At 45.9% G+C, this 22,973-nt stretch overlaps 1 protein-coding gene across 1 annotated transcript in view; it reads right to left on the bottom strand.

Annotated features, from left to right (window-relative positions):
• The window catches only part of Kiaa1549 (KIAA1549 ortholog), a 123,560-nt gene that overhangs the window by 57,394 nt on the left and 43,193 nt on the right, over positions 1–22,973 (bottom strand). The window contains 4 exon segments of the mRNA XM_036181813.1: positions 1,337–1,464; positions 7,880–8,057; positions 9,309–9,397; positions 11,757–14,456. Coding sequence (XP_036037706.1) covers positions 1,337–1,464; positions 7,880–8,057; positions 9,309–9,397; positions 11,757–14,456 — 3,095 coding nt within the window.

Raw genomic sequence — 22,973 nt, 5'->3', positions numbered from 1 at the left:
AATGTCCTCTGAGACTCGGACGGCTACTCGTGAACATCTCGACCAAGGATGTGATGAGAAAGAAGCAAAGAACAATGTAGGGAAATGACTAGCCAAATTTCAGGATGAATGGACGCAGCTGACGGCAAAATCAGTGACTCAGAGGACAGACTTCCCAAAATCTCTAACAGAACATGAAGCTCCATACCATGTGAAGGAAAACTAAGACGCACAAAGTGATTCCGGAGCGCCAAAATCTAGAGTTAATAAACATTTCAGAAAGGGAACAATGCATGGGTGGGTGGGTGTGGGGTGTGGGGTGTGTGCCACGCTATAAAACATCAGCAGTTTGGGTAGAGTGTACATGAAACCAGTCTGTTGATCAAAAAAGTCCTCTTCATGTTTAGATCAGTGGTTCTCAACCTGTGGGTCACAACCCCTTTGGGGGGTCAAACTGCCCTTTCACGGGGGTCACATATCAGATATTCTGCATATCAGATATTTACATTATGATTCATAAGAGTAGTTAAATTAGAGTTATGAAGTAGCAATGAAAATAACTTTTGGTTAGGGGTCACCACCACATGAGGGACTGTGTTAAAGGGTCACAAGGTCAGGAAGGTTGAGAACCACACATTAGACAGAGATGCCACATCCCAGAAAAGCCCCATTAAAGGTGGAGCATCTCAGGCATGAAACCTGAAGTGTCCCGAAGTGCGAAACTTCCCAAGCATCATCACTGATGCACAGAACGTTTTAGATTTGGGATCATTTCCTATTTTCAGGTTAGAGAAACCAAGTGAATGAAGTCTATGCAAAATATCCCAAATGAACCCAAAGGCTCCGTCACCTGACCCAATTCCAGCACCAAGCCTTTCAGATCTAGGACACTCACACTGTTGGGAAAGGAAAGTGTATTCACACATCGCCTCGTTGACGGTACAGTTAAGAGCATTCCTGTAGGGAAACATTAATGAATTCCCTGCATACGACCAGCTCTTCATCTCACTATCTGACTCCCCAATTCGAAGTCACTCTGAAATCTCTGAAGTCATGCTGTGGACTCCATGCCTTGCCCAAGGCCAACCCTGGCCCACACCAGCTAGGTTCCCGCCCCTGGAGGACACATCCTTTCCTGCACCTCCCTCCACCCCCAGGGTTTCTCTGTGTAGCCCTGGCCGTCCTGGAACTCGCTCTGTAGACCAGTGTGGCCTTGACTTCACAGAGATCTGCCTGCCTCTGCCTCCCAAGTGCTGGGATTAAGGGCGTGCATCACTACACCCAGCATGGAGGATGCATCTTAAATGAAACACCGTGGAGGACAGGGCACTCTGCCCTGTGGCAGTGGCGCACTCACCTGCACTGTGAGGTTATAAGGCCCCTGGTGTTTCCTCACTTCAAAGAGAGCTGTCATCAGGCCTTTCTCAACGCTCTGGGTGAAGTTGCAGAAGCCAGTGTCCACACTTGGAGGCACAAACTGAAGTACTGAAAAAGAGAGAGACCCAGTCCCGCGAGCGAGGTGCTGTTTAAAGACCAGGGATGACAGGAGGGGACAGTACTGAGGCAAACTAATGCACCCACTGTCTGACTAAGCACCACTTTTTAAATTTTATGTGTGTGGGTCTTTTGCTTGCATTTATGTCTGCACAACATGTGTGCAGAGGCCAGAAGAGGGCATAGGATCCTCTGGGACTGAATTTACAGATAGTTGTGAACTGCTATATGGGTGCTAGGAACTGAATCCCAGGCCTCTGCAGCAGAACAAGGGTTCTTAATTGTTGAGCCATCTCTCTAGGCTCCAAATTTTTTTTGAAGATTTATTTATTTATTTATTTATTTATTTAATTTATTTATTTATTTATTTATTTATTTATTTATTTATTTATTATGTATACAGAAGAGGGCGCTAGATCTCATTACAGATGGTTGTGAGCCACCATGTGGTTGCTGGAAATTGAACTCAGGACCTATGGAAGAGCAGTCGGTGCTCTTAACCTCTGAGCCATCTCTCCAGCCCCCAACTTTTTTTTTTTTTTTAAGATAGCCTTGTGAAACATACTTTTTGTATGTCTTGTATGTACACAGTAATTATGGTGAGTGACAGAAGTCTGTTTTCTTTCTTCTGCATATTTATGGTTAGGCGGTAACATTTTAACACACATACACAATGACATATTTGTTGCTCAGAAATTTATTATTTATATTGGAAATGTGCAGGTGTAATTTCCAGAATCCATGGGACAGCACACAATTATCTAACTTCAGTTCTAGGGAATCCAGTGCTCTCTTCTGACCTCTGGGGGCACTGCACACACAGGGTGCAGAGATACATGCAGCAGTACCCCCACATACTTAAACGAAAATGAAGGGTTTTTTAAAAAATTAAATATACAGCTTACAGTTGTTGAGCACATTTCCCCTACTTTATCACAGACACAAAGCAACTCCCAGCCAGCTGCACACTGGAGGGGTTAGCGCTCCTTACTCTCTCTTCCCTCGCAGACTTCACTATTCTACACCTGACTTTCAGATCTGCTTCCACAAGGTGGGTGAGGACATGTGGTACTGGGCTTTTTTGTTTCTGACAGTTCTCTTAGTGTAACACCCTCCCGTTCCATGCATGCAAACTGGAGGATTTTGTTCTTTGTGGTTGAGTGGTATTCCATACATATGCCACAATTCTTCACCTATTCATCTGTCAATGAATGCACGGGTTGATTGCCTATCTTGCTTGCTGTGGATATAGCTGCAAAAAGACACAGTGAAGACCTCTCTCCAACATCCTACCTTCATTTTGTTTACGTGTGTGTGTGTGTGTGTGTGTGTGTGTGTGTGTGTGTGTGTGAGAGAGAGAGAGAGAGAGGGGGGGGGGGAGAGATTGAGAGAGAATGATTGATTCCTGGACCATTGTAGCAGGAATCTTAAATGGTCTTATTAGTTAAATCAAACCTGGGCCAGGTATTGGCGTGAACGCTGGAAGATCAGAGAAGCAGAACAAGCCACAGCCACCTCACCTCACCAGTTCCTCAGCTGATCCTGTTTCCTCAGACTGGAAGCTTCTGTGTCCTCATCCGAATAGATCTCAGCTGAACTGCTTCTCAAAGCCCAAAAGCTTAACTTGCCAAAAGCTTAACCAGACTAGTTCCTGGTATTCATGCCTTATATACCTTTCTGCTTTCTGCCATCACTTCCTGGGATTAAAGGCTCACTTCCTGGGATTAAAGGCGTCAGTCACCATGCCTGGCTGTTTCCAGTGTGGCTTTAAACTCAGAGAGATCCGGATGGATCTCTGCCTCCCCAAGTGCTAGGATTAAAGGTGTGAGTGCCACCATTTTCTGGCCTCTGTATGTAGTGGCTGTTCTGTTCTCTGACCCCAGGTAAGTTTATTAGGGTGCACAATATTTTGGGGAATACAATATCACCACAGACCATACAGTAAACTTCTAGTTTTCTACGATGCCTGTAAAATCAACATGATCAGGAGTGAAAGTAAGACAGTCTGAACAGCATAGCAAGACCTTGTCTTCAAAAACAAAACAAAAAAAGCATAGCCTGGAGAGACAGCCCAGCAGTCAACAAAAAGCCTCACTGTTCTTGCAGAGGACCTGGGTTCAGGTTCCAGGACCCACAGCAGGTGGCTCATGACATCCTGTCGCTCCAGATCCAGGGGATCCGATGCCCTCAGGCCTCTGTGGTGCACATAAACTCATCGCAAACATTTATACACTGTGTGTGTGTGTGTGTGTGTGTGTGTGTGTGTGTAACTAAAATAAAAAACAAAAACAAAAAAACAAATCAGGGCCAGCAGGATGGCTCAATGGGTAAAAACTCTTTGCCATCAACCCGATCGATGATCTGAGTTTGATCCCAGGAAACCACAGGGTGAAAGAACGAACTAACTCCTACAAGTTGTCCTCTAATCTCCATGTACACACACACACACACACACACACACACACACGCATATGGATGCCAGAGATCAACGTCGGGTGTCCTTTTCAATTGCTCTACATCTTAATTTTGAGATATGGTCTCTCACTGAATCTGGACCTTGCTGACTGAGCTAGACTGGCTGGTTAGCAAGCCCAGGGATCCTCCTGTACCAGCGCCGCCCCCGGACACCCCACCCCACCCCCATGCCCAGTGCTGGGGTCACAGGGGCTTTCCACCCAGGTTCTACATTAGTGCTAAGGGTCAAGTTCAGGTCTTCATGTCTGCTCGCCGGCATGGCAAGCTCTTTACAAACTAAAGCCATCTGCTCAACCTGCCCATTTTTAAAATTAGATTACTTAAGGGGTTTGCTGCTTGCTTGTTTGAGCTCCCTGCGTATTCTGGAAATGGATGCCTTGTAAGTCTCTCCGTTTGCAGGCTGTTTCTCCACTCCGTTCTGTTACTGTTGCTGTACAAGAGACTTAATGTGAACCCATCTGTCAGTCTTTGCTTTGGGTACCTGCACTTTTGTGGTCATATGCAAAAAAAAAAAAAAAAAATCTTTGCCCAGACCATTATCCTAAAAACATTTCTCCAGTGTCTCCTATCAGTTTGACAGGTTAAGATCCTACAATTTGGTCTCAATTCGGAGGGCTTTTTTTTTTTTTTTAAAGTATGGTGGGGAGAGGAAAGGGGGAGAGGGAGAGAGAGGGAGGGAGGGAGGGAGGGAGGGAGGGAGGGAGGGAGAGAAAGAGAGAGAGAGATCTAGTTTTTTTTCTCCTTCATAAAGACATTCAGTTTTCCCAGTTGGTTAACTAAAAAGACTAGACTTCCTTCAATACATGTTCTTGGTGTTTCTGTCAAATATTGCGTCTGTTTCCGAGCTTTCTGTCCTGGCAGTCTCCATGTCCGCTCTGCTGCAACACCCCGACAGTTTGGTTATTATGGCTTTGTGATATATTTTAAGACTGGGTGCTATGCCTCTAGGACTCTTTTGTTCAGGCTACTGTGCCTGTTCTCCTTGGGGGATCTGTTTTGCTTTGGGTTCCATACAAATTTCAGAAGCCCCCTCCCCTTACTCCTGTGAGGAACGCCATTAGCAGTTTCACAGGAATTGCAACAAATCTACAGATCACTTGATAGTACAGACATTTTTCTTTTAATTTTTTTCTTTAACTTCTTTTCCAGGTAATCCATTAATCTTTTTTTCTTTAGGGTTTACTGTTAGACAGTTACTGTGTTCTTAAAGGTACCATGATGTCTTGTTTTTTCATCTACCCTGTGTCCCTATATTAATATTTGCATGCCTAATGGATTCACTGCCTCTATCATTTTTAAAATATGCTTTATTTTTAATTATGTGCTAATAAGGTGCAGGTGCCTGTGGAAGGCGGAAGAGGGCATTAAATACCATGGGGCACAGCAGCCGCGAGCCACACAAGACAGGTGCGGGGAAACAAATTCGTGTTCTCTGCAAGAGCCGTGTGCATCGGCCGGACAGTGGTGGTGCACACCTTTAATCCCAGCACTCAGGAGGCAGAACCAGGCGGATGTCTGTGAGTTCGAGGCCAGCCTGGTCTACAGAGCATGATCCAGCACAGACAGGCACCAAAACTACACAGAGAAACCCTGTCTCAAAAAAACAAAAACAAAAAAAGAACGGTGCTCCCTTGGAACTGCTGAGCCGTCTCTCTATCACTATCCTATCACTTTTACGGAATTTCCTGCTATGTGTCCTACAGTGCTACCTGGAAACATTATGATGCTGTACAGTGTCTGAAAACTCCTTCACCAGACACAACACAGGCTGTCTCCAAGCGTCTTCATGGCCTGCACAGGCCATGAGACTGTACCACCAGCTGTGGGTTACACGCCCACTTCCACAGGTTGTTTAGGGGAGAGGCTACCCCTCTGGGTCATGGTGGGTGACACTCTAGGTGTGAGGAGGCAGAAAGCTCTGGTGGGATGAGGGCTACAAGCTGGATTTACTTTGAGGGCATCTGGTTAAGGTGGGCTAACAAGGTGTTTCCTGGGTCACAAAGCAGGATGTGAGCCTGCTCCACAGAGGCTCAACGGGCAAGTTCCTGAGCTGGGGCTACTCAACTGCTTCTTCAGGTTACAGGGTGATGCTAACTGGCTGCCTCCTGGAGCCAAGGATGAGTCCTATTACTTCTAAGTTTCAACTCGTGAAAATGTAGAAAGCCAACATTTTTACCACATGAACGCATGCGTGTGAAGGTGAATGGCATGCTTTTGGGCTCAGCAACTCAGGAGGCTAAGACAGAAAAATCCCCTGGGGCCAGGAGTTCAAGTCCAGTTAAAAATCTACACATTAGAAGATGTACCTCATAAATGTTTCAAATATATATAATATTTATTACAAATTAATTATTAAGTACATGTAGATGAAATGACATGACATCTGGCATCACAGTCAAACATTGTTTGTGTGTTTTTGTTTTCAAGACAGGGCTTCTCTCTAACCACCTTGGCTGTCCTAGAACTCACTCTGTAGACCAGGCTGGCTTCCAACTCATAGAGATCCACCTGCCTCTGCCTTCTGAGTGCTGGGATTAGAGGTGAGAGTCATCACACCAAACTCATTAAAACACTCTTGTGTCTTCAAAAAAAGTTTTACCAATTTTGCTTGAAAACTTGGTAAAAATCTTGATTATTTTTAAGCTTATTAAAACATGTGTGAACTTAAATGTTATGTATTCTAGTTTGCACATGATTGAAAATGTCCAAAATGAAAGGTTAAATAAGGTATTAAGCGATTGCTATTAACTTTAGGGAGTGTGTTGATACGGATAGATGTGCATCTGTGTTTAACAGTCCTTTTCCTGTAGAGGTACAGGCTGAAACACATGAGTGACATTTTATGGTCCTTTGAGATTTACTGGGGTTGGGGATTTAGCTCAGTGGTAGAGCACTTGCCTAGCAAGCGCAGAGTTCGATCCTCAGCTCCAGGAAAAAAAAAAGATTTACTATAAAATAATGGAAGAAGTGAAAAGGAGAGAAGCTAGAAAAAGTTTGACTAAGAATTGAAAACTGTTATGATTAGGGAGACAGTTCAACCAATAAGGTGCCATGCCTTGTATCCCCAGAAGCCACAAGAGAAAAGCCAAACACAGTGGTGCTTATAATCTCAGTGCCAAGGTGGCTGAGTCAGGCAGATCCCTAGTCGGTGAGTTCCAGGCCAGTGAGACAGCCAGTCTCAAAATACAAGGTGGACAGCACCTGAGCAATAACTCCTAGGTCATACTCTGGCCTTCATATACATGTGCACACATGTGTACCTACCTGCACATAATACACACCAAAAAAACAAAAACAAAACAAAACAAAAAGAAACTAAAAAATTGTGGAGACATATAATGGCACATGGGGGTTTGTTAAACTATTTTGTTACCTTTGTATATGCTTGGCTTCTTTTTTATAATTATAAAGCTGTTGTTACTGTTATTAACAGGCCCAGGTGCAGTAGCCCATGAATGAAGTCTCAGCTACTCAGAAGGCCACATCAGAAGGTTTGCTTAAAACCAGAAGCTCAAATCCAGACTAGGACCATGGCAAGATTGTCACAATAAATTAATGAATAATTTTAAAACAATACCCAATTTAAAAATTATTTGAGATTGTCTTTATTTTTATGTGTATGTGTGTTTTGCCTGTATGTGTCTACGCACAACACGTGCACAATCCTCAGTCTTTACATTTATTGTATGTGTGTGTGCACACGCATGTGTGCACATGTACATAGAAATCAAAGAACAAGCCACAGGGTCAGTTCCCTCCTTTAGGGAAGGAACCTCCAAGCGGGCTCCCGAGAATTCCGACAGCGAGTACCTTCACCCACCGAGTCCTCTCACCAGTACATACCCCCCCACACCGATTTTAAATACATATATATATTTTAAAAAATAAAATCCTACACACAAACCCAAACATCTATACTCAGTTGTCTCACCTGTTTGAACTTGAAACCTGGGCTCTGGCACAAGGAAAGATGGTTTCACAGACAAGATTAAAGGAGTCTGGTCACGCACAAGTTTACTATTGATGAGGACATTGATGACGGATATTGCCGTGTAAATAAAAGGACCAGATGTTACCAGAAAAGTGAAGTCTGTGAACAGTTCATAAACCTAGAGAAATAAAACATTTTAAAAAGACAATTCAAACTTAAAGAAAACTGTTGGGTAGAAAAAAATAATAAGTAAAATTAAATAATTATATATATACATATATGTGTGTGTATATATAAAATCAGCAGGTTAAATGGGTGGATAAATGCTTCAAAGATAATCAAGATTTTTATTTTATGTATTCCTTTTATGTTATCACAACTTTTACAAAATAGCACAAAAATACAGGAACAAGGACAGCCAGTAATACGGATTGGATAGTGCGTTATGGAAAATTCAAGATTTTTGTCATGTTTAACCCACACCTAAAGGAGCAGTTGTTTCACTGAGTCTCACTGTTTAAAAGCACACGGTGATAGCCACTTACACAGTTTTCAAGTACACGAAGGCCACAGTAAAAGCAGAGGAATGGGGGAGGCTAATTTTAAATGCATTTCACTAATATGTGAAAACATCGTTCCAATGTGTAGTCAGTAGAAAAAACATTAGCGAGATAGTCTACATTCCTTTATTTGGTGCAGTTTTGCGATCTGGCATGCAGCTTACATTCACCATGCATCTTATTAGTTCAGGCCAGGCCCTCTTCACAGGTTCCATGGCCAGCACAGCTCCTGGCTCACGGCTCTGGTTAGACCGGGGAAGGGGGGAGGGGGGGGTTCTAGTAGAACAGGACTTTCGGAGCTCATCTGGGAAAGGGACACCATCAGTGGGTGCAATGTGACCAGTGTACAAATCCATCTCAGTCACACTATAGAAAGAGACAAATGTACTCACTCTGAAACCTAACATAAGCCCAAGTCATTTATTTGTTTGTTTTGGGGTTTGGGTTTTTTTTTTTTCCGAGACAGGGTTTCTCTGTGTAGTTTTGTGCCTGTCCTGGAACTCACTCTGAAGCTGAAGCTGGCCTTGAACTCACAGAGATCTGCCTAGCTCTGCCTCCGGAGTGCTGGGATTAAAGGCGTGCACCACCATCACCCAAGTCATTTATTAAAATAACTCAAGGATAGCAATACTATTAAAGTCGCCCCAAACTATGCTGCCTCTGGTCTGAGAGCTTCTTCATTCCAACTCTACACATGCATTCCCCACTGCACAGGGTAAAATGACATGTGAGCGGAGATGCAGAGGAAAACTGCATACCTGGAGAGGAGTGAGACAGAGAATTCCAAGTGCAGAGCCTAGGGCTCTTACCCTGCCCCCTGAGACCCAACAAGCACGTCAGACATCAGACTCCCACGCTCAGGGTCTCACCTTCAGCTCCACCGCACGGTTGAAGTGAATCCGCAACACTTCTTTGATTGACGTAATGATGTACTCCTGCACAGCTCGCCGGGCCAGCACTATAAATGAAAGCCAACCACCAGACACATTTTAGTGCTATTATGAAGCATGAAGATGTCACCTCAGGAAGCCATGGCTGAGACGAAGCATGCTAGCAGCTTGTCTTGAAATATAAGGCCCAGACTAAGGACAGAGTAGAAAGATCTAAGTGCTATGAAGTATTATAGGAAATGGAAAAACTAGGCCCAGCTTGAGAAAGTTGACAGGTAAGACCGGAGAGCAGCAACTGTGGTCCACCCAGGAGACAGGGAGCTTCCAGTCCCCACTTCCTTCTCAACAAGTAACAGAACTTCTCCAGCTATGCACCTAACAGCAAAGGCTGAGGCTTTAAAAGCTCTCAGAAGTTAATATTTTTAAGATCATTAAGACGCTGCTCAATGAACTGGTGATACCATCCTCCACAGAAAGAGGACGGCTCCCTTGAGTGTTCCAAGCAGCTGCTGGGGAGTGCTAACCACAACTGATGGGAGAAAATGTCTTTATAATGTCCAAGTAGTAACATTTTATACAGGAAATAAAATACTTCTCATTCCAAAGTCTGGTTCTTTCTATTCACATAAAAGTCCAATTTAAAAATCTGTTCTGGGGCAGGAGAGCTGGTTCTGTGGTTTGGAGTACACACTTGAGGAGGACCCAGGCTGAATCCCCAGCACCCACGTGACGCAGCTCACGACCTCCAAGGTCAAGGTTTAAAACCCTCTCCTGACCTCCACAGACACCTGTAAACACACACACAAAGTATCTTTAAAAATTAAATAAAAATATAAATCTGTGCCGGTGAGTGTCTGTCTGCCAGTATTAGTAAACCTTCCCTTCTATCCCATGGTGCTTTTCCTTTCCCTTCCATTCCATATGCAGAACTGTAACATATCTAATGTTGTTATTCTGTTTTAGATTTTATTTATGTACGAGTGTGTCTGTGAATTACATAGGGCTGCAGGGGATTGCAGAGAACAAAAGAAGTCGGTCAGATCCCCTGGAGCTGGAGTTACAGGCAGTTGTGGGCACCCGGCATGGGGGTTGAAACTTGAACTCTGGTCCTCTGCAAGAGCAGCATGCTCTTTAACTGCTGAACCATCTCTCTAGTCCCACTCTTCAATTTTGCATTATCCTATCTCAAATTACTAAAACAGAATCAATCCTCATTCAGTCATTCTAAATGCTTAACTATTTGACTGTTTCTCCGGTAAATCAGTGACGTGTAGTAAAAAGGTGAGGAGTGTGTCTTCTTTAGTTCCTGAAGTCATCATAACAAATCTATGCACGCCCCCCCCCACCTGCCCACCTCCCTCCCACCTAACTACCTTGGCTGATTCCACCAGAAGCCAGCTGCCCTGGCCTGCCAGGCTCTGAGAGGACCAGACGAGGCCATGAATGGTACACAAGGAATGAAATGAGGGGGGGAGGAATGAGAGAGGGAGAGGGAAGCAGGACGAGCCAGACTTAGGGAAAGCAAAGCGTAACAGAAAACCAAACTCAGAAGAACTCAATGGAGACAGGAGGTGCATACTACAAGTAGCTCTGTGATACGGGCTACTCAGGATAGCTTCGTGCTACTCAAGGACCCCACTGCCCACCACCAGAAAGAACTGCCATCTTCTCTGGTTAATCTGAGGAAGACAGGACACCGCAACCAAGTGAGATGAGGACATGAACAGGAACCATCCAGAAATACGGATCACACAAATTGTTTTCCAGCTATCTACAGTTTCTCCAAGGCCAAGAGAAGAGAGGTGCAGAGACCTTCAAAGGATGCCTGGCTCCCCTCAGTGGGAGGTCAGCGTCCAAGCATCTCCCTCCAAGCCATAAACACCCCTCACGGGTCTCTGCATTATTATGGAGCTCCACCTCCCCCAATCAAAATAAAATCACTTCTACCTATCTAGACTCTCTCCCTAGCAGACAGATACCAATAAGAAGGAAGCCAGTATTAAAAATCAAACAAGAACATGTCTTGCTTCAATCGTGCTATGAATGTATATGCTGGGCAATGAGTTCCAAAGCCAAAGATACTATCAAAAGTTCCACAGCTCACTTAAGTCTTTTATCTGTTCTTATGGTAATTACTAACAAATGTGCAATGTTGTGTGGTCATTTCCTAGATGGCATGTATTTTATCCAATTAAATCCTTACAGTAACCTAAGAGAGCCTATGGTCCTTGTTTAACACTTGTGAAAGCAGATGAAGGGACTAAGTGACTGGATGGCTAGCATGACACCAGCAGGACTGCTACCCACAGGTTGTGTGAGACCAGCACCCACTCTTCATAATCATGATGGTGTGTCTCGTAAGTACCGCACACAAACACCTTAGACAAGTCCCCTACCTCAGAGAGGTGACTGGAAGCAGGGCCTTACCAGTTGTGATCAAATAGGCATCGGGAACTGTAATATCACACACATATGGCGGCTTGGCTGTGGCCAGTGCTGGTGTACCAACTGTGGCTTCGAGCGTGGAGGTGGTCACAGGACCGAGGGAGGGCTGGGGAGGGGGTACACTGTTCCCCTGAGGGTTCTGACTCATAGGCTCGCTGTTCAGAGCAGAGTCCACAGTATCACCAGGGGCAGTGCTGATATTGGGCATGCTTGGTTCCGGGGATGGACTTGGTTCTGGGGAGATAGTGGGTGGTGAATCTGTGGGTGTCAATGATGAGCCCATGGCTGACTTGGTGGGCATAGGTGAAGGGCTTACTTCGGAAGCAAGTGATGGGGAGATTGACAAGTATAAGTCAGAGATTGACTCTGTGCTGGTCGGAATGACACTGGAGGATATGGGTGAGACAGGTGTGGAATGGTCTGTCACACTCACACTGCCATCGGAAGGTGTCAGAGTCAAGAATGGAGATGACTCAGTTAGAATGGGTGTCAAATGGAAAACAGCTGGCAGGGATGAGAAGTGAGTCCCAGCAGTTGAGATGCCAAGGGTGGTCTCGGAGCTGGAGGGCACCAGTGTGCTGCCTGAGGACTCACGGGGAATGCGTGACGATTCAAAGACAGAGGTAGCTTCAGAGAAAACTGAGGTAAGATGAACACCAGACTCTATCAGTGAGACTCTCCATGCTTCGGTGAACTTGAGAGAATCAGAGGGGGAGCTTGACAGGGGGGGCCTTTTGGAGTGACCAGGAAGAAGAGTGACCGTCTTCATAAGATGGTCTGGGCTTGACCAAGGCTGAGGTGGCTCTAGACGTGTGGGCTTAAGAACAAAAAGCTGAGGTGATTGCAAACTGATAGAGCTGGACAATGAGAATGTCCCAGCCATGGTGGGAGGAGGCTGAGAAAGGAAAGCTGATGGACTGGTTGACATCAAAGACGGGTAAGCAAGAACACCTGACCGCCAAGGGGCCGGGGAGCTGAAGTCCAGGAGTGGAGCTGAGGAGAAGCTGGACGTGGGACCCAAAAGACTCTCAGACTCGAGATGCAAAGCGCTGGTAGGTTCTAGGTCAGCAAAAACTTTAGACTCTGCCGAGGAGGCCAAACTGGAAGAGGTGAGAAGGCTTGGGTTTCCAGCTGGAAGCCATGGCGTGGTCTGATTTGCTGTCCAAGAGAGCGATGACTCAAAATGGACGCTAGGGATGACTGAGGACAACAAATAGGTCGCCCTGGACGGCATCACTAGATCACTGGTGACAGAGAGGCCAAAGGTGGGATCAAGTGAGCTTGGTGTGGAGAGGTGGCCGTGGGAAGGGTACACCTGCGTGGTGGTAATGCCGCTCATATCCACCTCAGGTGACATGTCCAGGCTGACTTCCCACAACCCCACAGATCTGGAAGAAGGGGAGACAACAGGCCTGGAAGGGAAAAGAGTATTAGGTGCTTGAAGATCTTCAAGTTCAGAGAGGTCTGTGCCCACGTTGCTTGATGGCGAGAGATGGCTTGCTTCTACTGAGGCCGTAGACAGAGTTTCATGCCCGTCCCCTGATCCCACCTCCTTCTCTGTGAGGCTCCTGGCCAAAACTTGCTGAGGTGATGAGAAAACACAGGACACACACCATGTGTGTGGTCTCAGGGAAGCCTCAGGGTTCAGGGCATGAGGATGGTCAGCAAAACTGGGGGCTGTGGAGCTGTATGGCGATTCTAACGTTTCCCCGACCTCGCTAGAGAGGAAGGGGTTATCTGAAATGCCAGCTGGTTGGGTAGCAAAAGACACAGATGAAAGCGGGGTTGACAATACGGCAGAAAGTGGGCTGGTAAAAACAGGATCTGTAGGTGACACGGTAACAGTGGGGAGTGTTCTTAGAGAGACAGCTTCTTCTCGGTGTTCACTCCAAGCAGTGGTCCCATTAGGATTTCCGTCTGTGCTGGTGGCCAGGACACCCATTAGAGGCTGTGAGACCTCCCACAGGGGACCAGATGGCTGCTGAGTCACGCCATCGAACGGCTGAGGCCCTGAGATCCAGGAGCTGAAAAGGAGGTTTTCCGCGCCCTCTGTTACGGATGCTACAATCTCTGGCAAAGCTTTGCTTGCTAACTGGCTGTGAATTTCTGTAGGATGAAGCACCAAACTCCTACTAGGAGTTGGAATGATGCCCTCAGATGTGAGGAAAGCTGACCAAGAAGTGCTGAAATCACTGGGGGACTCCACGTGCATGGTTGCCTGTTGCACTGTGTTCTGACATCCAGACAGCGCTCCATCCGGCAAAGAAATCGTGGGTAGCGATGGAGTCATCCCAGGCTCCGGCATTTCCTGGGGTGGCTCTCGTGGGCTCAGTGCAATAGACTGCGTTGGGGAAGCCACCCCTGAAGAGGTCCAGTGAGCATCTGGCAAGAAGTTATCCATCTCATCGCCATCAATGGCCACCTCGTTACTCGTCACGGATCCATACTGTGCCGCAAAGATGCTGTGCTCTGCTGGACTTTGAGTCTGTTGTCTGTGGTTTAAAAAGGCTGTATCAAAAGTAGTGGCAGATGGAGAGGAGAGGACAAGGACAGAGATGCCTGGCTGGGACCCTGGAGCAGTCTCTGATAAGGCCACATGTGCAGCGCTGTGCATGATGCTCGTCTCCGGCAAGAACTCCTCAGGACGTAAAGAAGGGTTGTGCTGTTCCAGGGAGTGTTCATCTAGCAAGAAAAGCAAAGTGGAGTTAGTTGCCATGCAGAGGTCACAGTGTGAACATTTCACTTCAGATGTAGAAAATCCACTCATTCAGAAAATACCCATTCACTAGGGCTGGAGAGAGGATGACGTGGTGGTTAGGAGCACTGGCTGCCCTTGCTGAGGACCTGGGGTTCAGATTCTAGCACCCAGGAGGCAACTCACAACCTCCTGTAACTCCAGTTCCAGGGGACCCAGCACCCTCTTATAGCCTCTGCAGACACCAGACACGTAGAATAATGTAAAAAAAAAAAAAAATACACATAAAATAAAAAGACATAAAAATATCTGTTCACTATAAATAGCCACAATTTATAGAAATGCTAGTTGGAAGCTAGACAATGTCTAAAGTAGCATCAGGGCAATCTATACAAATAGTCACAAACCTGAGCACTTCCTTCATTTAAGCCTGCGTGTGTATATACACACCCACAAACCTTACTTTACACCGTCATTCCCACAGAGCCATTTGTCCCAAATGTGGGTGAAATGGTGCAAATAATCTTTAATCCACACTATTTCATGACTGGCATCTTAATAAGAGGGGGAAACGTGGATACACACATACAAGAAAGAGAGCATGGAAATGTGAGAGTACATCGCAGTGGTGTAGCCCCAAATCAAAGGCAGCCTGCCAGTCATCAGGAGCTAGGAGGGGAGGGCCAGCATGGAGCAGATTCTCCTTCACAGCCCTCAGAGACAATCAACTGTGCAAATGCCTGACCTTGGATTTCTACATTCCAGAAAGGAGACAGCAAATTTCCATTGTTTAAGCCCCAAAGGAAAATGTCTACTTCAACTTGGACTCTTTGTAGCAATTTTGTAAAACATGTCCCCAGGTTTAGAACCTACATCATTTCTATGGTCCTAATAAACTGTTTAAGAGTCCTAATTTAAGACAGGCCAAGTCTTCAATGTCTGTCAGATGGTGACATAAATTTTCCTCAGGCCAGGCATGGTATCACATGCATGTTGTCACTGTGGCAAAAGTTGTCCTCTGACCTCCAAGAGCACACCATGGCATACTGTGGCACAAAGTAAATTAAAATGTAACAGTTTAAAAAAAAAAACAGAGATATTAAGTGGCACGAAGACTGAACTAGATGCTCAAACACATTTATCAAAGTTAAAAAAAAAAAAAATCAAAAGAGCAGTAGGGCTGGGTGGTGGTGGCTCACGCCTTTAGTTCCAGCATTCTGCAGGCAGAGGAAAGAGGATCTCTGAGTTCGAGTTCAGCCTGGTCTACAGAGTGAGTTAGTTCCAAGACAGCTGGGGCTGCACAGAGAAACCCTGTCCCGAAACAACAATGAACAAGCAAACAAACAAGCAAATAAGCAAAGGAGGGTGCAACACAATCTTCAGAGAGTACAACTTTCTAAACTTTCTAAGAGATACAAATCCATTAATTCAAACAGGCCAAGAAGTCACAAGCTGGGTAATTGTTTTTTTGTTGTTGTTGTTGTTGTTGTTGTTGTTGTTTTAAACACACACACACACACACACACACACACACACACACCCCTACAGTAGAGTCTGTGGGACACCAAAGACAAGGAAAACCACAAGCAGAGCCAGAAGAAAGACGATAGCAGGTAAATGACCACACGGCCGCTTCACAGGACAGAAGCCAGACCACAGTGGAACAAACTTTCAAAGTGCTGGGAGAAAACAGCTGACATGTCAGATTTGCATAACCATAAAACCTCTCTGTCTATCAAAACAGACACATAAGAGGCTGGAGGTGATGTGACAACTTGAGTTCCATTCCCGGCACCCGTATGAAAAGCCAGGTATGGTGGCACACATTTGTAATCCCCATTCTAGACAGTGGAGGCGGGAGGATCCCTGGGTCCCACTGGCTAGCAGACTAGCCTAATTTGTTAAGTTGCCGGCCAGTGAGAGATCTTGTCTCAAACAGTGAGGCTGGGCCAGCGAGATGGCTCAGCATATCAAGGTGCTCACCTGGAAAGCCTGGTGCCCTAAATCTGATCCCTAGGACCCACATAAAGGTGGAAGGAAAGATTGGACCCCACACAGTTGTTCTCTGACTGCCACAACTGTGTTGTAAAATAGGCATCCACACATGTGTCACACACACGCACTAAGAATAACAATTAATTTCTTAAATAAATCTCTTTTATTTTAGAGTAGATGGCTTCTGGGGAACAACACCCAAGGTTGTCTTCTGGCCTCCACAGATACACATGGACTCATGTGCACACCCCTGCACACACACAAGAAAATACATAAATAGGAAACAAGGGATGGTTATACCAATCAAAGACTGTAGGTAAAGGAGTCTCTGAACTAGAATCCCTTCAGGAAGGATGCTATCATCCCTGGTGAGGGGTCAGGAAGAAAAAACAGAGAATAAACGACAACCTATGGTAAGGTACAAACAAGGGGGTGGGTGCTGGTATACATCTTCAATAATGCCGGTGCATAACCAGTGCCGGGTTTTGTTTCAAGACAGGGTTTCTTTGTGTAGCCTTGACTGCCACGCACAACCAAAAATCTGTGCGTTTTTACAAAACACACTTCTTATCCAGCTGAACAACAGGACATCTACAGAGACGCTGAAAGACAGACATCAGAGGGTCTGTGTGTGACACCCTGCCCTGGCACCCCCCTCCCAGCCCCGTGGAAATGGCAGCTGGGACTCAAAACCAAAGTCTGTGATCAATTTTGAGAACAGAAAGTAACTTGTAAATAATATTTAGACTTACAGGTGACATTTCTGATTCCCTTAGCATCTGAAAAGTCACAAACTCAAACCAGTCACTCCCTTCCCTGTGGCATGACTTTAAAAAGTGAATGCATAGGAGAGTAGTTCAGTACCGGAGCACTGTTAGAAGGCAGGAGGCCCTTGGTTTAATCTCCAGCACTGAAGAGAGGGTTTGAATCCCCTGGAACTGGAGTTACAGGTGGCTGTGAGCTGCCAGATGTGAGTTCTGGGAACTGCCAGGTCTTCAGCAATGACAGCAAGTGCTCTTAACTGCCTAGCACTTGACTGTCTCCAGCCCCTAATCAAAACAAACAACAACCCTGTTTCACGGTCATTAAGCATTTGCTATCTTCTGTACAGTCTAGCTATAGGGTTTCTTGTCTATATGCTTTTATGTCTTAACCTGCCACATACCAAGCACAGGCCAAAGACTGTCGATTCTTCTCTATGGTTCAAAAAAAAATTTTTTTTTTTTAAATTAAAAAAGGCATACATTTAAAAGGTTATAAAATTCTGTCCAACTGTGTTAATACACATTTTAAAGTTTGCCTAAGATAAGAATTTATATGTCCGGGTTTTTTGTTTGTTTGTTTGTTTGTTTTTCGAGGCAGGGTTTCTGTGTAACCTTGGCTGTTCTGGAACTCCCTCTGTAGACCAGGTTGGCCTGGAACTCACAGAAATCCACCTGCCTCTGCCTCCCGAGTGCTGGGATTAAGGGCATGCACCACCACTGACTGCCCAACTTTGGTATGTCTGTTTTAAAACTCTACTCCGAGGGCTGGAAAGATGGCTCAGAGGTTAGGGAGCACTGGCTGCTCTGCCAGAGGACCTGGGTTTGGTTCCCAGCACCCACATGGCAGCTCACAACCACCTGTAACTCCAGTTCCAGGGGATCTGACTCCTCTTCTGACCTCCAAAGGTTCCTGCACACGTGTGGTACAAAGACATACACTCAAACACATACACATAATAAAACTTTTTTAAATAATAGTAACACTCTGCTATAAGGTGTAAGAGCCAAACAGAAGACAAGATCCCTTCTAAAATGAGTAAGAAACGCATCTTTGGTGAACCAGAAGGGTGGAAGAGATAAAACGCAAAGGGCCTTGTTCAGGAGCTAACGCAAATGAAAATTAAAGGGCCTGGGTGAGGAACGGCGAAGTGGTCAAAAAGATTAAAAATAAACCTCAAAGTCCCCAACTGAAAAAGAGCAGGCACAAAAAAAACTTCCCACCGAGGACGGGAAGGTGCCAACCTAGGAGGTTTTATTCTCTCTGCCAAGCCCCGGGGGACAGTCACCAGCTCCGAAGAGGCGGCAGCTGCAATGCCATGGGGAATTACCTCTGTAGTTAATTCAGGAAGAGGTTAGAAATCCCAGGTGAGGCTCTCTCTCCACATAAAAGGCATCAGGGACTCTTGTTTCAAGCCCCGGAGATCAGTTTCCAAGCTGTAAAGCTTTAGATCCCCCAAGAGTGAAAGAGTTTTTTTCCTCTTTGATGGCAGAGAAGGGAGAGGGGTTGAGGAGAGGTGCTGTTTCACAGGCACTGACGTGGGCATGCAAGTGATGTGGGCGTGCAAACGATGAGGGGCTTTGTTAAAAGCTAACGTTGCCGGGCAGTGGTGGAGCACGCCTGCAATCCCAGCACTTGGGAGGCAGAGCCAGGCGGATCTCTGTGAGTTCAAGGCCAGCCTGGTCTACAGAGCTAGTCCAGGACAGGCTCCAAAGCTACAGAGAAACCCTGTCTCGAAAAACCAAAAAAAAAAAAAAGCTACCGCTGCCAGGGACTGGGCAGTATGCTTCTCTCCCCACCGACCCAGGTCTGAGAGCTCGTCCCCAGGGGCCAGTGTGGAGGAGGTACTCCCCACATCACCTTCCCTGGGTGCCCACTTGGCCATGCTAGATATTATTCCAGGCCAGAAACTGCCCATATGCCCTCTTCACCATGCCAAGTTTGTTCACAGTGATTAAAAATTAGTGACAGAGACACCCAACTGTCTGTCTGAGACTCATGCAGGCAAAACAGAGCGGCATTCTGAAGTGTGTTTTTAAGTCCTTTTATTCTATCTCAACTCTTTTCTAGCTATAGCAGAACGCTGTGGAATCATGGACTCTTCGTGCAAACGGGACCCCTTGGAGACCCCAGCCAATCCCCACCCGTCACAAACAAGGCTTGCAGGGTTTAAGTTGGCTTGCCAAACACATCCCCACCTGCAGGTGTATGTGTTGGGGGACGGGGTAAACAGGCTGGAAAGGCAGTTTGGTAGACGCTTCACAGCTCACCATGTTTCACCAGTCCATTTTACCAAAACTGTTGATAAAGAAAGCTGAAAACATGTCAGACTGTGTCATGTTATAATTGAGCTGAAAGCACATGATCAATGTGGCTACTGGAATCTACACAAAGGCGCCTGTTTTAGACTGAGTCCCACTGCCAACCTATGGACACCTCCAGGCTGTAGGCAAGAAAGGCCATCTCTCTGAGTTGGCCTGGGAAACAGCAGGGTCACCCCACCTCTGAAGAGCTTTAGTCCAAATGGAACTACTGTTTTTGCTTCCCTGCTAAACTGTAGTTTTCAAAAACACGATGACTCATCTCAACTCGATGTGGATATTCAATCTTCTACAAAACAAAACAAGCCCCCATTGACGCCTAAGATTTAAACCACAAAAGCAGTCAGACCAGCTGTTGAGCGACTTGGCAAATGTTCACCCACTTTTCCCCTTCTCAGAATGTCCTGAGGAGGGTTTTCAGTGCCTTCCCGGACTTTTCATCTTTTCCCTCATTTAGAAAGAAGTACCTTCCCTCTCTTCCCCAGCCCCAGCATGGACCAGTACCCTCTGCCCGGCACTGGCTACCAGATACTAGGTAGATAAGAAGCACTATTTTATAAGTGTGTGTGTGTGTGTGTGTGTGTGTGTGTGTGTGTGTGTTGAGAGAGAGAGAGAGAGAGAGAGAGAGAGAGAGAGAGAGAGAGAGTCATACTGATAATACAAAGAACAACTAGCCCCACTCCCTAGCCCTCACCCATTAGCCACAGGGGTAATTATTTTAATTATTTTGAATTCTGTATTTCTCATATCTTTTTTTTAATTGTCTACCACAAAAACTCACATTTTCAAACTTTATCAAGATGGAATACATAATATGTGTTCCACCACAATTTACCCTTTTCATTCCATGTTGTTTTCAGATTTTTTTTTTTTAAGACAGGGTTTCTCTGTGTAGCCCTGGCTGTCTTCAAACTCTTAGAGATTTGCCTGCCTCTGCCTCTCAAATGCTGAGATAAAAGGCATGTGCCACCACTGCCCAGCTTTTTTTTTCCATGTAGTTATGACTCTTTAATTGATCTTAGCCAATACACCAAGAAATGACAGTAGTTATAATTCTTAATCATGTTCACTAAACAGGAATTCTATCACATACAGACACACACAAAATGTATTTAATCCATCTACTGTTGATGAGTAGTTGAACCACTGGCCATTATTATTATAAAACATTTCTGGTGACTTTTTCTATCCATATTCTGGGGTGTGTGTTTCATATATATATATATACATAAATACAAAGAATTGGTGTGTATGTGTATATATCTAAATTAAAAAGCAAGTTGAATTATGTTATGGTATAGATGTGTGTGTGTGTGTGTGTGTGTGTGTGTGTGTGTGTGTGTGTGTTAAAATAGGGAAGTCTGGGCCAATGAGATGGCTCCACAGGGAAAGGTATTTGCTGCTTGTTGTGATGATCTGACAAGCCCCAGGGCCCACATGATAGAAAAAGAGAACTGACTTGAAATTTGTCCTCTGTCCTCTGCATGCATACTGTGGCATCATGCATATGCCTATAAACAACTAAACAAACAAACAAACAAATAAGCGTTTTAAAAGACAGATAGGTTTAAGAAACTGTCACCCCTACTAAAAGGTGTAATGATGCTTCTACATGACTTCCAACGTTTTTCAAAGTGTTTACTTTTCACATTTAGGACTAAATGAGCCTCGGAGTGTACAGATGTGTCCGTGCACACACTTACGTGTAAATGAGGTATGAACACAGGTAAGAGTGCCCCAGGCCAGCGTTCTGTAAGAAGAGTCCTTGCGCTTTTTTCTACTGGCTTAAGGTGTAAGGAAGTGCTTGAGGCTGGCCCTGACTCAATGTAGCCTTCAGAGTTACAGTGTTGCAAAGAGATAGCATGCCCTGTAATGGGATTCCTCTCGGGTAAACCCGTTCTTTGTTGTTGTTGTTGTTGTTGTTGTTGTTGTTGTTGTTGTTGTTGTTGTTGTTTAAAGGACACAGAGGGTGTGGGGTGTATAGGAGACCGCTTGGGGAGAGTGGGGACAAGACTGGAGATACAGTCAGAGGAGAACAGTGTGTCTGAAAAGTAGGAAAGTAAGCTTAAAAAACAAAAAACCCTACCTCAGGACCAGGGAGCTAGCTCAGTGAGTGAAGTGCTCGCCCAGCAAGCCTGACCACCTGCGATCAGCCACCAGAACCCACATAAAAAAAGCCAGGCGCACTGGCGGCGTACATTTATAATCCTACCACTGGGAGAGACTGGGATGTATGTACATTGGTCCCTGGGGCTCACTGGCCACCCAGCCTAGAACACTCAGAGAACCCCAAGCCATAGAGAAAACTTGTCTCCAAGAACACAGTGGGCAGTGCCTGAGGAACACCTGAGGCACCGAGACGTGAAGGCGAGAATGCCAAGCACTATCATAAAGCATAGGAAGCCGATGAGGAACATGATCAGAACCGTGGGCCCTAAAGTCCATTTCCCTGGCTGCTGTACGAAGAGCAGGTCCACAGACGCCAAAGGGGACAGAGATCCCCTATGCAGCCACAGTGGCTGAGCTCAAGCTGACGGTGCCTTAGAAAGATGCACGTAGAACCTGGATAACCGAAGTGGTCCAACAACTGTGCCTGGCCCTGCTTCAGAAGCATAACTACTCAGGCCACGTGAAACCCCATTCAATCAGGCCCCGCCATTCACAAGGTTCCCAAGGGACTCCAGTGCCCATTAAAGTCTAAGGAACACGAGCCTGAGACTTATTCTGGGGAAACCCCTGTAGTGACATCGAGTATGCAAATGGACACAGGGGCCCTGGGATAGATCTGCCAAAATGAGGAGCAGCCAGGGAGGCAGGGACACCAGAAACTGAGGTGAGACAAAAGCAGAATCAACACTGAGAGGGGTCACCTATGCAAAGAACCCCAAAAGACCAAGACAGAAAGGCTGGCGGGCACCTCAGGATGCTGAGGCTGGCTCCCAGGAATTAAAGGGGCGAACTCTGTACAGACAACTTACGGCGGGAGAGACGTGACACATCTGGAGGGCCCCATGAGGCTGTTTGGTTCTTAGGGCTGTAAAAGCTAATCATAAGAAAACATCAGCCAGAATCAGAGATGTTCCACAGAAGACCCAACTCCGAAAAAATGTCAAGGCCACAAAAGGCAGGGAGCAAGTCCAGGGAGATGGTGTAGCAGGCTGAAGCCTGAATTTGGGCCCCAGAACCCCTAAGAAGCTGGATACGGCGGTGGCAGTGAGCGTCTGTGATCCCAGCGGTCCTATGGTGGGGTGGGAGGAAGAGACAGCACGGTCAGACAGCAGGCCTAGGGTGTGCAGCAGAAACAAGAAGAACCAGAGTCGACAGGGTGGGAGGAGGAAGCCAGCTCCCAAAAGCTGTCCTCTGACCGCCACACAGAGGTCACGGCATGCACGTGCCCACACACATACATAAATTTAACTAATTGAC

The sequence above is a fragment of the Onychomys torridus genome, chromosome 3, assembly GCF_903995425.1.
Source record: "Onychomys torridus chromosome 3, mOncTor1.1, whole genome shotgun sequence".
NCBI classification, from domain to species: Eukaryota; Metazoa; Chordata; class Mammalia; order Rodentia; family Cricetidae; genus Onychomys; species Onychomys torridus.
Note: the sequence above shows the minus strand (reverse complement) of the source record. Positions and strands in the feature narration are given on the sequence as shown.